The 15,724-nt window shown below is 45.7% G+C and overlaps 1 protein-coding gene across 2 annotated transcripts in view; it reads left to right on the forward strand.

The window, feature by feature from the left end:
* The window catches only part of LOC126529770 (26S proteasome non-ATPase regulatory subunit 13-like), a 199,400-nt gene that overhangs the window by 51,811 nt on the left and 131,865 nt on the right, over positions 1-15,724 (forward strand). For both annotated transcript variants that reach the window (XM_055070023.2, XM_050177280.3), the window contains exon 5: positions 7,586-7,629. In XM_055070023.2, coding sequence (XP_054925998.1) covers positions 7,586-7,629 — 44 coding nt within the window. The remainder of the gene's footprint in view (positions 1-7,585; positions 7,630-15,724) is intronic.

A 15,724-nucleotide genomic window follows, 5' to 3' on the forward strand; every position in this document is an offset into this window, starting at 1 on the left:
GATTTCTGTGAAGTACGTACCCTAACCAGATCGCTTGGCTGAAACTGAGGACATTTGCTTGCGCGACGACTATCCACATACTTTTTAGTATTTTCCTGTTTTTTACGTACTCTACTCTGCACTTCCTGGCGCAACTTTGGAGAAGCGAATTCAGGATGAAGTGGAGGCATGTTTGCGACTTCCAGGCGAGTTCGTGGTTGTCGACTATGGAGCAGCATAGCTGGAGACACACCGGTAGTCATATGTCGAGTAAACCTGCAAATTGCTAAGTATTTTAAGACCGCAAGCCTGAGGTCTTGCTGTTCCAAAATAGCAATCTGTATGAACTCTTTAAGGACACGGTTAAATCTTTCTACCTGGCCATTGGCCTGTGGGTAGTTAAGAGAAGACAAGAAATGCTTAATGCCTCTTTCCTTCAGGAAGTTTTTGAACTGTGCAGAAACAAACTGTGGTCCATTGTCGGACACTATAGCATCAGGAAATCCTTCTCTACTGAATATAGACATGAGACTGTGCATGATGGCTTCGGATGTGACGGAAGGCATAAAAGCAACTTCGGGCCACTTGGAATGATAGTCAACCATGACCAATGCAAAGCGTGCATACTGTGGAGCACGATCAAGAGGGCCTATTATGTCTATGGCTAACCTTTTCCATGGTCTTAACGGCCATTCGACAGGTTGTAATGGAGCAAAAAATGGTTTGGCAGATTTATCTGCTTGTTGGCACACAAAGCAGTTTCCAACAAGTTCCTCAACTTGCCTATCCATGTGAGGCCACCAGTAATGCCTCTCAATCTGAGCTTGGTTTTCGTGATGCCTAAGTGACCTTCATTAGCAATAGACTGAGTGTCTGACACAAAAAAGCAGGAGGAACGATACGTTCACCTCGAAGAAGCAGATTATCCATGTAGGACAATTCGGACTGTAAAGCAGCATTTGCCTGTAACTCTGGCGGAAAGTCCGCCGCAGTTCTCTATCCTTTTACTATTTTGCCTTACAAGACGACACTAAAGACACTATTTCCTCATCTAGTGCTGGTTCACATTTGGGAGGGACAGGTAGGCGTAACAATGCGTCCGCAATGACATTTTGGTAACCTTTACTGTACTCAATGGTGAAATTGTAATATAGCAATCTTGCATTCCACCTTGCAATTCTTAATGGTCGCTGTCCAGGACCCTTTGAAGATAGCAATGCGACTAGAGCTTGGGGATCAGTTCATAGAGTGAACTGTCGACCCCACAAGTAAACATGCCAGTGTTCACAAGCAAACAGACATGCCAATGCTTCCCCTTCGCCTATGGAGTACCATCGTTATGCGGAAGATAACGTACGAGAAGCAAAAGCTACTGTAAAGAGCTCATTTCCGCATTTTTGCTGTAGGACGGCTCCTATGCCTACGTCAGAAGCATCAACTGTGACAAAATAGGAAGACGCGGTTGAAACATGTGTACCACCGGGCGGGATGCAAGTACGTCTTTAATCGCCTGAAAGCTGTATTCAGTATTTTGATCCCAGACAAAGGCTTGTCCTTGCCTTAGGAGTTTCCTTAGTGGTTCCACTACGTTGGCACACTGCGGGATGAATTTAGCATAATATCCCGTGAGGCCCAGAAATTAACGTAGAGCCTTTTTGTCCTTAGGTTGTGGTGCCTGTCGCAGAATCGAGACAAGACAGCTGCGTTCGATGCGAACGGAATCAAGATTCTTCTTTTTCTTTATTGCTTCTTGTAGCGCGCGCGCCTCTGGAGCCCACCGTCTTCTTTCTCTTCTCGTCCGCCCCCATGATTTTCAGCAGCTTCCGGCCGCGAAAACTTTTCTTCTCATGATTGGAAGCAGCCTTCAAGTGTGTAGAGATATTTCACAGGTCTCTGAACGAGTCTTCCTTTCATTCTTAAGAGACAGGAGCGCGGTTTCGCGTCGACTCAAGAATATACCTCAATGACCTTAGCCAGGTTCCAGAAAGATCTAGGAGTGCGTGCGCCGATCAAAACGATATCTCCTTGGTTCACTGTCATTTCTTGCTTTCTTACGTTACACTGCTCTCTCAGTTCTTTTAGATATTCCTTGTTCCAGTATTTAGTTCGAAGCCGCGATAATGTGACGTTGGATACTGCAGCTTCCTCCGTATCTTCAACTGCATGAATGGTGGGCTCTTCTACAATGGTGACAACGGGTGGAGCTGTCGTGAGTCCCCTCTGATTTCCTTGGAAGCTCTCTTGGCCAAATGCGCCATCCTCGTTTCCACCGAGGTAGTCTTCCACGTTTTCATTCCATGGGGGTCTGACAGAATATCCCTTCTCTTCAAATTTTAATTGCCTCTTGAAGTTCTGAATCACTTCCACTTGTCTCTTGGTTTCTTTCTCAGGGAACTTTATGCCTAGTGGTTCAATATCCCAGAAATGTCTGAGTTCTGTCTGTGTTTCAGGGTTATCCACATTGACGTTAAGTACCATTACGGCTGACTTCTTCATTATTGTTGCTGATATCTTAGCTTGACCTTGTACTGTCCAGCCGAATGTGGTTTCGGCTGCTGTCAACCTTTCTTCTAGTCTTCGGATCCCACCTTTTATTACTTGCCAGTACTGGTCCGATCCAATAAGTAGTCCGATTTCCATGCATGATGTGCTTCTACATAAACTGTCAACCAGCTTGAATCCGTCCTCTTCGTACTTCTTTTGCAGTGATATAGGCAGGAACGGTAATCTTTTTTTTGTTGAAATTATGTCTACCTCCAGTACCTCCAATAACACTTCTTCACTACTGTAGGCACTCTTTAGTTTAACTTCAACCGAATTCATGACTCTTTCATTTTGACCTCCTCCGAATGAGCCTACCGTGAGTCTTTCTTTTCCTTTAACTTTACAGCCAAGTTTCTCAGATAGGCTTTTCAGTATGAATGATCTTTGGCTGCCAGTGTCCAGCAGAACATGACAATAACATGACTGCCTTCTACCTTCTGCTAATGCAACTGCAGTCTGCAGAAAAGCACTTGAGAGGTTCATAAACTGGCAAGTAGATGTTCGCTCTTCCTGATTTTCGATTTCATCAGGAGTATGTGCTGTACACTGTTCTATCATTTGTTTGCTTCGGCACAAAGACGTCGCATGCCATTTTTTACATATCTTGCACCTAATGTTTGCCTTAAATATTTTAGCAGTATGGCGAGGCCTGGTACAGCGGAAACATCTGTTTGCCTCTTTGAGTTTAATTTTCTTGTCTTCTTAAGGCATCGTTTTCCTACAATCATCAGTAAAATGAGTCGTATTCTCGCAAAATATGCAAAACTTTGTAGCTGTACTTTGAAAATTAACAGTTCTTGTCTGCTGTTTACTCTCCGTTCTGTTTCCGTAGCTTTCTTTCCTTTCTGTTGACAATTCCTCTCTGCACTCTACCTGATCTTCTATGTATTTCATCAAGCGCCTAAGAATATCTTCTTGACGTAAAGCCACATTCTGATCTTGTGCTGAGGGTCTACTGATTGCTTCTCTTTGTTTTAACTGGAATCCAATGTACAGATCCACTGGCAAAGCTCTTTTCAGGATTGGAAGCAACATCAATGCATAGGACTCGCTTTTCAATCCTAAGGATTCCAATCCACATATGTGCACCTGCACCTTTTGTTACAGCTTTCTTAAACCGTCATGGTCATTGCAGCTTGCCACTGTATTCAAGTTAGTTAATTTCTTCATATGCATTTCTACCAGCACGTCATCTTTTCCGTACTTCTGCTTGAGTAGATCAATGGCATTACCATAGTTACTGTCGGAAAACTGTAGTCCCTCTACGGCAGCTGCCGCTTTTCCGGTTAGTGATGACAGAAGGTACGTAAATTTCTGATTTTCATTCGTCGGTTCTTTCGTGTACAGCTGTTTCAAGTTGCCGCCAAAATCTCTGCCATTTCATTTTATCGCCGTCAAACTTCATTATTTCTAGCTTTGGTAGCTTCACTATTGCAGCTTGCTGCGATTGTCTAGCTTCTCCATTAAAGTTGGGTTGCTCCCTCGCTGTTTCCCGCATTTCTTGTCGAGAAAGGTATGCGTTGATGCTGTGCAGAGCACTTATTATCTTTAACTCGTACTCAGTGGTTTTCGCAAATTCCGAGTCAGCTGTTTCGGGTGTTATGAACTGCTCCATCTGCTCATCTGCTTTCTTTAGCGAGTCTGCAATACCTTTGATCTGGCTGACTATCAGCGACATCGCTGTAGGATCCTGATTTTCCTCCAGTTTCTTTTCAGCATCGCTCACTAAGTTGGTTATTTGTGTCCTCAGCGTTTTTCGCTTTTTCAAAATCACATCTCTGTTCATCTTGAATGACTGAGTAAACTGCTGGTCGCTTACAGATTCTAGCGGCGAGACATCATCGGAGTCTTGGTCGCCCTCTGTGTCTGGGCTGCTCCTTGCTGTCGATGTCTCGCCTCGCTGCCATTGGTTCGCCTGCGGGCCTCCTCTTCGTCCGTCTTTTGTGGCCAATCCGTCGTTCTGGTATTCCGTGGCCAGTCCGAAGAGGAGTAGCCACTATCCTGGTCACGGCACCATGTCGCAGAAACGAGACGAGACAGCTGCGTTCGATGCGAACGGAATCAAGATTCTTCTTTTTCTTTATTGCTTCTTGTAGCGCGCGCGCCTCTGGAGCCCACCGTCTTCTTTCTCTTCTTGTCCGCCCCCATGAGTTTCAACAGTGCCTCCACGATTGCCTGAATTTTGCTATCCATCGGCAAAATGCCGTTTGCAGAAATTTTATGTCCTAAGAATTCTGGGACACTGAATACGCACTTGTAGTTAAGCTGCATGCCTGCATTACTTATTCTAAACAGGACGGTTTGCAAATTTCTGTCGTGGCCATGTTGAGTGTGACCCCATACAAGGTAGCACAAGGTGCCTGGACAGTCTTTTAAAACAGATTACATGACTTGCTGGAAAGCAGATGGCGCAGATGCCAAACCGAAACACACACGCTTAAAGTGAAAAAGACCGTCATGAGTGATAAAAGTAGTAAGCTCACGGCTTTTCTCGGACAATAAAACTTGATAAGCGGACTGCAAGTCCAACTTACTAAAGACAGTAGCACCAGCGAGTCGATGCAACAGTTCGTCAGCCCTCGGTAGCGGAAAGGTGTTGATGATGATAGCCTTGTCGGGGTCTTGAAGATCGATGCAGTCGAATGGAATTATCCTTCTTCCGAACGACGACAAGCGAAGAAATCCACTCGGACACAGCGACTCGTTCGATGACATCAGCTGATTACAGGGGTTGCAGCTTGTCGGAGACTTGCTCCCGGAGAACCAGAGGTAGAGGACGCAGTTTCGCTGAGACTGGTTGCACTGAAGCTTGAAGACGAACGTTGTGGACGAAGCCCTTTACAAGTCCCAATTGTCCTGAGAACAGATGGGCGAACTCTGCTGGAGCGTTGTGTGGAAGAAATGGAAGCTGGACGCTTGGGTTAGTTGGAAGTCCTGATACTTGTTGACATGTGAGCAAAGACCCCTGAATGTCAATGCCCAAAGCTTGAATGGCATCCAAGCCCAGAAGAGAAGTGCCTTGGTTCGTGACGTGAAATGTCACTACTGCAGCCTTGTTGCGGTACTTGACAAGCACGGAGAAACGTCCTGAATGCAGAATTTCTTGCTGCGAATAATTCTCGAGTCGAAGACTCAAAGGAGATAATGGAAAAACCTTGAAATGTTATTTGTATAGGGAGCAGTTCATCAGCGACACCGTAGCTCCTGTGTCCATGAGCAACTTGAGTGTAGTATTCACAATGAGGACTTCGGCTTGAATTGTTGCCGGACAGTAATTCGGTGCTTGAATCGTAAGCACAAACAGGACTGTAGTGGCTAAGTCTGTATCAGCGGTAATGGAAACAAGCTGCGTTCAAGCAGGAGACTCACTGCGTTCGGTTCCTCAAACGGCAAACCGAAGCGTAATGTCCCACTTTCCCACACGCACAACAGGTACCGTGCTTGGCCGGACAGGCTGGATTGGATGCAATGTGGTGAGGTGAACCACATTGGCAGCAATGGACTGCGATGTCTCGACAGGCTTCGCGGAGTTCAGGCCGGGGGTCACATTGGCCGGCCTCCCGAGGATGCAACTGTCCGCCATGCCATTGAGCGCCATCTTGAAGGCGCCGGGTCGAGGGAGAAAGGTGGCGGGAACCGCCATCTTGCGCATCTGGGCGAGGAAGTTGATGGCTGGCAACGCCATCTCGACGCGCTGAACAGACGAGCTGTTGAAGGCTTGAAGTTCCTTGTCAACTTGCTGTACGCTTCATCCAATTTGCTCGGCTTTCTTGAGTGTTAGGGACGATCCTTCGTAGAGTAGCCTTTCTCGTATTCTTGCTGATGCGATGCCTTGCAAAGTTTGGGCACGAAGGGACTCGTTGTGTCAAGCGCTGAATGCACAGGCAGGCGCCAGCCTTTGTAGCCCGATGACAAAGTCCTGAAAGGTTTCCCCGGGTAGTTGCTTCCTGTCTTGGAAGATAATGCACTGCACCAGGGGATTGGTGCTTTCTTTATAGTGCTGGTCGAAGATGCGAAGAATGTCTTCGAACGTAGTAGCCGTCTGGTCCGTTTGCGACGCGAGGTTGTAGTAGAGACGCTGCCCCTCGAAGCCCAAGTTACCGAGTAAAAGGGCTTTCTTCCTGTTGTCTTGTAGTGCCTCGCATCCGGTTGCCTGAAGAACGTGCAAAAAGAATGTTTCCATGTGAGCCACGGTACCGAAGGAGTACCGGGTAATGCAAGGAAAGGCAGCATGGGGGGTGCAAACGCCATGCTGGGCACTGAGAACAAAGGCGGGGGAATCGAGGTGGACGGAGCAGAAGTAGACATAGCGTCTTGCATGTCCGAAGCAGGATAAAAGCAGAAGTAGAACTGCCAGGGCACGTAGGAAAAGAGTAAACGGTTTACCTCGTCGCCAGTTTGTTGTAGCTTCGACGGGGCGGCCGGACAGAGGACCTATGGCATGAGGCCTAAACGGCAGGGGCGTGCAGCGCCGCTGAAAAAGAGCCGGACTACTCAAGTCGGGGACTGGGCAAAGAATGATTTTATTTCCGCGAGGGGAAACGCAGCAGGCAACTTACAGCGTTTGGCGCTGAGTGGCGCCCTGACGTAAACGACCCAAAACCGAAACCAGAAGCCAACACAGGATACCACAACTATGTCACACCTTTCATTGAGCCTCCTTTTCTTTAACTTGTGTGGAATGCAAAACAGTGCACCAAAGCCATGTCGCTATCTTTTTTTAGGCGGCACGGTACATTGTACGAGCATGGTAGAATAAATACCTTCTTGAAATTGGCTGTCTGGATTTTGTTAATGTTGACTGGACGTGTTATTTCTATAAACATTATTTGGCTAACCCCTACCAGGCTGTTTTGTCTGTGCAGTACCTAATGCAAACGCAAGGGAACAAACTCATTGCTTGTATGTGCCTGATGTGACGCAACCCAACTTGATTTTATCCATCATATGTGTAATACAGTGCTGTTGTTGCCTGTATGATTGCAGTATAGATTAAATTGCTGCTGAGCCACTATGCAATGGTGTCGGTTTGTCACTAATTTTTTGCACCACTGCATTGCAGATGTAGAGCAGCGCCTTGGATTCATCACCAAGACCAAGGAGAAGGTAGGTGTTGCTATGCATGTTTACCATGTGTAGCGAGAGGTTGCAGTGTTTATACACCTGCTTAAAAGGGCCGTGAACTTGAGACAGTGCTGCGAGGGCCGTCGAAACTTATTGGAAGCTGATGCATTCCTTGAGTACTATCTGGAAAAGTGCTGTGGGCGTTCCAAGAATCCACAAGTCTGTGTTTGTTTATGCTCCTTACAGGCGCAGTGTCGTGCAGTGGCCATCATGTTAGGGCATCGTATGTGCAAGTGGGTCTGGCGTAGTAACTGTTTCTTACTAATATTTCCTTTATGCTTTTGCTGGCTTTATCGCCTGTCTGTTTCACATGGGTTATAACTGTCAAAAGAAATTCAACCACTTGGTGTCCTCACTGTTCTAACTTCGAGGGGGGGGGGGAGAGAACATTTAAGGCTCTTACCAAGTCGGTGTGTTTATAATGGCGGTTCCGAAACTGGGTTCTGCAAATGGCATTTTACGCTTTCATGAGGGGCCACGAATCGGACCTTGCCTTTATCCATTTACGTAACAGTGCAAATAAAAGGAATGTTTTTGTTTAGATTTAAATGACCAAGTGCATGCCACACCCACGCTTTGGTAGGCTTTGCAAGATATTCTCATTGCTGTTCATACTTTGGTGTGGACAGCTGAAGCATCAATGGGCAAACCAAGAGCCATTCTCGTTGCTGGCGGATGATGATCAACACCTTTTTCTGGGCCACTTATTGGCAGATTGTAGTGGACACATTTCGGTACAGTTGTGGTACAGTCCTTATGTTGGCTCTGCACTGCAGCCAGGTGATGAGGTCTCTTATGGCCAAAATGGACATCAGCCTATCAAAGGCCGTACCATGAGTGACATTTTTGGGCAAAAAAACGGCATAAATAAGCATCAAACATGTTGTTCACATAGGACGCTGTTATGGCACACGATGCATAGAACAGTCAGTGCACGCTAGAGCACTGTACAGGCCTTTTCTTTTTTTTTTGGGGGGGGGGGGGGGAGGTGCCTGAGCCCGAGTCCCATGCGTTGGACCGTCCGAGCTCAGCCTGGTAATTTCAAATCTGGCCCATACACACCACCCAGGCCCAAAAGATTCAGGTCCAGCCTTACCTTGCCCAACACAGTTCGGTTAAATAGATTAACCCTTGAGCCTATACAAAGCTAGGCAGAGTTCTCGATTATCTTTTATTTATTTCATTCATACCTAAAATGCCCGAGGGTATTCCATTGGGGGAGGGTATTACAATGGCAGTAATCAATTATCATACATCATTCGGTATCGTCTATAATGATGTAGTCTTTCAAGAGAAGATGGTCGGTGATCATGGCAATTTGTATAGGAAGATCGTTCTGGTCTTTGGCTGTACGAAAAAAATAAGACTAGAGCGAAGGACTATGCCGCCACCTCATCCGGGCTTGACCCGTAAGGAGGCGGTTTTATATCGACAACTTCAAACGGGGTCATTATTCACCCCGGTGCTGATGAGGCACGTGTGTCCAAGTGTTTATGAAAGTGATCTGTGTTGTGTGTGCCGAAAGGAAAGAGCCACTGCAGCTCACATCCTTTGGGACTGTGCCAAGAATCCGCATGAAGCTGCAACAATAACAACGATCCCGCCGCGGCTCGAGGCCGCAACGAGATGCTATGACCAAGATGTCCAAACCCAGGCCGTCCAGCAGATCTCGGCGGCCCTCGAAAGGCAACGACCGAGCGAAACCGGAGGGAGGCTGCCACCCCAAAAGAGGGGCAGGCGCGGTCGACCAAAGGGAGTAGTGCGGCCGCGGCCGAAGTAGAGGCGCCACACGCCGCGAAGACGTCATGGCCGCGTCACAGTAACGCCTCCCTAACAGGGGAAGGCTAACCGTTCTGCAGGCGTTCACAGCAAAGTTTCCTCACTCACTCACTCACTGCTGAAAAGTGGTTGTATAAGCAGCAGGAGTGTGATGTGGGCGAGTTGGTGTAACATACTTGAAGAAAAAACAGCGTTACAAAGACGCGAACTAAAAGAAGAATGTGTACAACCGACAGGCATTAACTTCCAACTAAATTTTATTTGAAGAAACAGGGTTTGTAAGATAAAAAAACAAAAAAAAAACGAATAGCACCACCGTGATGTCAAGATCTCTCTATCGCATCGAAAATGCAATCTCTTTTTCGGCAAGGGCCACTGATGGGCAGCTAATGCACATGCCCTCGGCCCTAGCAATGTAAAATGCTTCTAATATCTTCCTTTCTAGTCTATCTCCAGGACGTGCCATAAACTTGGTGTCACGAAGATACAGACGGCATTGGTGACATTTACAATGTTCAGCCAGATGACCCCGCGTATTGGTATATATGGCCCAATAGCGCGCTCACGCTCTTTCATTGTAACACAGTCCCGTTTGACCAATATAAACCTGGTTGCAACTTGCGGATATATCATATACAACATTTTTATTGCTTTAAAGTTTGAATAATAGTGCAAGAACAGCCGAGGCAACAGAAGAGAAAATAGAGCGCTAACTTCCAACAGTTTCTTTTCTTTTCAGAAAGCGTAGCAAGTTTTATAGCCGCACATTAGCACACCAACCATGCGCAGAACACCACGAGACTGTGACAAAGCCATAGATAATTCAACGTGGCATCGATAGCCTGAGGTATCTGACCTCCTTGTCAATTAGTGGGACAGAGGGGGTGCTGACACACTCATCTTTTAGACAGAATTTTTCCCGCTTCGATTATTTCACGCGTGACAAGTCTCGGCGTGCTTCTGAGCACGAGCATGAGTGATGCATAGAGACGGTGTTGACGTCCTGAGCCGCTGTAAGCCAGGTTTTCCAAAACTCCTGGTAAAACGTGTCACTTGTTTTCTAAATGAACATTCCTGTGTGCGCTCTCTGCAGACAAAGAGGGTGCCTTTGCAGTCATGTCTGTTAAGCGGTACCACAATAAGGCGCAATGCGTAGTTTCTTTCTTTTTTGATTGTCACAACACGGTGTTCACTGGAAGAAGATCAGAACCAAAGCCAATGGCATTTGTTGCAGGTTAAACCTCGAATCTTTTCTAAAGGGCTTGTTCAACTCAAAAAATTTTTCTCTTCAAGTTTTATTCACTGCAAAAACTCATAAAGTTGGAACTGAGGTGAAACAGCGCAAAAAAGACGAGGACACAAGGAAACAAATACCACAGACAAGCGCTGACTGCCAACTGGAAGTTTATTTGAAATTCACTGGACATTTATACCTTTTTCAGCATAGGCATGCGCACATCAGTTGTAAAAGCATCTGCAAATCAACATTTTAATCTTCCAAAAATGTGATGTGCGCATGCCTATGCTGAAAAAGGTATAAATGTCCAGTGAATTTCAAATAAACTTCCAGTTGGCAGTCAGCGCTTGTCTGTGATATTTGTTTCCTTGTGTCCTCGTCTTTTTTGCGCTGTTTCACCTCAGTTCTAAGTATGAATCAACTAGCCCTCATCAAGATCTTACTCATAAAGTTGACATGGCTTTTAGGCTTATCGTTTCAGAAAATCCCCCTGGCAGAAATGTGTCACTCTTACAGGAAAACCTAAATTGTTTAAAAGTTGATGATCCATTTCTTGTAAAAAACTCTGGCGCAATCCAGCAATTTGTCAGCTCACAATGCAGTGAAAACCTATTTGCCTTTTCAGTTGACATTAAGGACCTTCATTATACCACATGTTTTACTATTTCACTGCATTGATGAATTTGGCCCTTCAATGTACCAGACTCAGTATGGTATCAGTGTCAGTGCTTTTTTTTAAGACTTACTTAGCTTTTATCTACAGTCTACATCCATTAGGATAGTAAACCTTACCTTCAAAAAGAAGGTATTTGCATTGGATCATGCATTGCTCCCATATTAAAGGGACCCTGAAGCGATTTTGACGATTTTCTACAAACGTGCTCAGTCGTTAGAGTAGGTCCTTCTGATCATTAAGTGACACATCTAAGTGCTCCGCGTAAAGCGTGTAATTTATTAGAAGGCTTTAAAAATGCACATCACTGCCGATCGCAGCACACTGCTCGGCGAAATTTTAAGCCGCCCCTACCCATATGACCGAAATCACCCATATGACGTCAGTGGGGCGAGCTATCCGATTGGCTGACCAGGGCGCATGATCGATAAATTTTCCAACTTTATGGTAAACAAATGATGTTCGTAATAGTTGGAATGTTAGTTAATTTGTTTTTATAACAAGAAAATAACATAAAGAGAATGCACAAGAACAATTTTTCAGTACACTTAAGCACTTCCGGCACACAGCAAGTGTCGTCTGCTTGTGTTACAACGTGCTCTGTCTTTGACGAGAGCTCCACCGTCAGTGTTGGTTTGTGTTTTCGTGAGCGCTGTGATTCGACTTTGTTGCATTGTGGACTGCAAACGTAGCGACTGGCAGTATGTCAAGCTGTGACATCGTGTCCCTCTGCAAGCCAGTCGACGAGCGGACTGGCTGCAGCGCATAGGACTGCCACTATCCGATCGGCGCCAGGATTTGTGCGATTGCGGCCGTCACTTTACAGCGGAAGATTACTAACGCAATAGCGTTTCGCGAGTCCGGTATTAGGGTGAACGCATGTGCAAGGGGACAGGGCCTGGCTGTGTCCCCTTGCGTGTGGTTTCAGGGGATGAACAGAAGTGTAAATGTGATTGGTCTGCATGGTGCAGCCACCTGGTGGCATAGAGCTCAACCACACACAGTAGCAGTAACAAAATGTAATCTTCTTGGCTGCTGGTGTAAATTTTTCACAGGAGTGTAATCGTTAACACGTTGTTTTTGTAAATGTTTAAAATGTTTTACACTTGGTTAGAGCAATATTAGCTCGTTCTTTGGCTGGTTAAGCTCTGTGCGCCAGCAGGTGGCTGTACCGTGGAGACCGATCAGGCAGCTCACGTACGTCTACGCTAAAGTTCCTTCATCAACTTGAGTTTATGCCTCCATCGTTCCGTCGAAATATTCAGGTAGTGTGTGATTACCGGAATACCAGACATGTTCGGCGCTACGACAGAATGCTCGCAACACACGCTGCTTCAATAGCTCTCGCTTGGGGTCGACGGCCAAACGGCCAGCAGAGAGGTTTCTCGCGGGTGGGGGCGGGCTCCAAAACAATCGGAAATAAACGATGTGACGTCGCATCGTGACGCAGGACCAGTGAAGGCTGAGCTTAGCCCCGATCGCTCAGCGAACGAGTTGAGGAGGAAAAGCATGGCTAGGGAGGAGGGTAACTTGTAATCGCTTGTAGCTCCATTAATACGTAACGCTTCACTTAAATTGTGGTGCGAATGTTCTACGAAGTTGTACCCTACGCGTCAACAAAATTTGTCCGAACCGTTTCAGGGGCCCTTTAAGTGACTTGTTTTTAGCAAAACTTGACAGATCTGTGTCGGATGCTTTCATCAACACTAACGTCTTAGCTGCTTTTAGATATGTGTAGGACTTTCTAATTTTTCTTGACAGTGATGCCAGTTTGTACAAGTCTGATGCTCTTTTACTTCTGAACACAACACGCAAATGTTTTAACCCACTAGAACTAACCCATGAATTTTCTAAGAACAGTATAACAAGGTTCCTAGACGTTAAACTACTTTTGCACGAAAACCGTTCTTGTTGGATGTACTGCCCACGTGGCAACAAGCCACTTCTTCCATTCAACTCCGCGCACTCAAAATTTATAAAACGTGGCATTATTAGCTCATGTTTCAAAAATGCCTTAAGAAACTCCTGCGAACATAAAATGATCGACAGTTTTCGGGAGCAGTCTGAATGGTTAACTTCGGCAGGCTATCAATCTCTTGTGGAAGGGCTAAACAGTGAAACCTTCCTTACCTCAGTGAGGAAGCCTTCAGTGTGGTAAGGCCACCCTATGTCACTCTGAAAGTTTCCTTACTGAGGGGTCCTCAGTGAAGGCTTTCTTGGTGCTTCCTCAGCCTAAGCTACCTTCATGCATCCTTATGCCACTCCTGACCCTGAATGAGCACTTCACCTCACTGCTGAGCCATGTGACGTTTGCTTGCCCATGTGCACTGTCGCCCGCCTGTGGAGAAGCGCATGCACAGTACGTCTTGCCAGGCATGTTTGTTTCAGTCGTACGTTTGGCATGGGTAGCGCTCCTAGGCATTGCTAGGCGTTGGACGCCGCCGGCGTGCCAGGATTGCTGGAGCATATCAAGTTCTGCGCAAATATGGGGTACTTTTTTACGTTTAGTAAACAAAACTAGGAAGAAAGGATGCCGACATCTCTGTATTTGCATTAAAATTTAAAAACAATGTGACAATAATCTTTTTATTTGATAATGATGCTCGCATAAACCTTTTAAAAGATGCTCTCGTACCCAGGCATGCGGCAACCATTCCTTACGTGAGGATGGGCGAAGGGAGCTTTCAGAGCACGCATGCTTCCTCCATCGGTCCTTCGCTGTAAAGAGGCCTCACGTAAAGTTAGGAAGCGGTCGAAGGAAAAGAACATTTCATTGTTTGGGCCCAAGTCTCTGTTGCTGAAGGCCTGCTGCTCAGCTATTCATCCGTGGTAAATGAAAATCCAGATGGAGCAACTCGGCATGGACAAAAAAATTGTGGTAATTCCATACATGCATAGAATCTCACACAATCTGAAAAAGGTCGCTCAGCGTGTTAACCTCAAAGTTGTCTTCCCTACTCCTGCAAAATTAAGCAACCTGTGCAAAATAACCGTCCCAGTATCTTGGCCCAAACGAGGTTGCCTTATCACACACAAGAATACATTCATAGATTGCACAAACAACATGGTGTAGTATCCCCCTTTCCTGTGGTAGATATTACATCAGACAGATAGGCCACTGCAATAATCAAAGACTAAAAGAGCACATGTACAATGTTGACCGCGCTAAGCAGGGTTGGCTTTCTGCCCACTGCTGCATGTGTGGATGTAAACCAAGATACAAAAAATTTAGCATCATTTCAAAACACAGTGATTGTGTCACGTGTGAAATAGTCGAAGAGGGAAAAATTCTGTGTTTAAAAGAAGGAAAAATTATATGTTTAAAAGATGGTTGTGTCGTACCCCCTCTGTCGCGTTCGAGCTATCAATGCCACGTTGAATTTTGTATGGCTTCGTCGTGGTGTCGTGGTGTTCTGTGCATGGTTGGCATGCTAATTTGTGGCTATAAAACTTGCTATGCTTTCTGAAAAGAAAATAAACTGTTGGAAGTTATCGCTCGGTTCTCTCTTCTGTCCCCTCTGCTGCCCTTGCATTGTTTTTCAAACTTTAAAGCATGTTTTACCAACAAGCCCAATCCAACACCCTTCTTTATTTCTATTGCATTCCGTGTACTGGGCTGCATGTTTCTTAGAGCATGGTTGTAGTTTTGCTTTTGTCAGCATAGGGCATATCTTGGCCAATTTACATGGTGCGCTAAAGACAATATTAATAATTGTGCCTTTGCACAAGCTTCTTGAGGCTATGGGACACCCTGTGCCAATAAGGAATCACTCGTACTCTCTTTCTGTCATCTGGCTTTTCTTTGTTAGTTCCTTCTCTACCTGTTTGAGCTTTTGAAGAAGCGTATCACAGACGCTAGAAACTAAATAAGAAGGGAAACCAGCTAGGAGCAGCCTTGTAACCTGGTTGTTAAAGCTGCTTTATACTTTGTGGATGCAAGATTTATGTAGAGCTTCTTTTAGACAAGTCGTTGCAACTGCTGTTTTTACTAACTTGGAGTGGGCACTGTCATATAATATCAGCTGCTTGTTCAATGTTGGCTTGTATTCCAAACAAACATCTGTGTTCATTAAAGTGCGATTCAGGTGCAGGAAACGAATGAAATTATCACTTGGCCTTTCTCACGTGAAGTTTAGAGCCACCGATGCATTTCTAGACATGTTAATTACTGATTCTACAGTGTCATGTAGCCTCGATCCTGGTACCGTGTTAACAACCACCAAGTAGTCATCAACGTACCTCAGTATGGTAGGAGTGCACAACTGAACCAGAATGCTATTTACACATTTGTGAGAGGTGCTAAGAAAGATATCCGATAGAGTGGGAGCTAGCGACGATCCAATGCAAATGCCCTTGCATTGTACATACTGTTGGTTTTCAAAACTAAC

Source organism: Dermacentor andersoni, chromosome 9, assembly GCF_023375885.2.
Source record: "Dermacentor andersoni chromosome 9, qqDerAnde1_hic_scaffold, whole genome shotgun sequence".
In the NCBI taxonomy this organism is placed as follows: Eukaryota; Metazoa; Arthropoda; class Arachnida; order Ixodida; family Ixodidae; genus Dermacentor; species Dermacentor andersoni.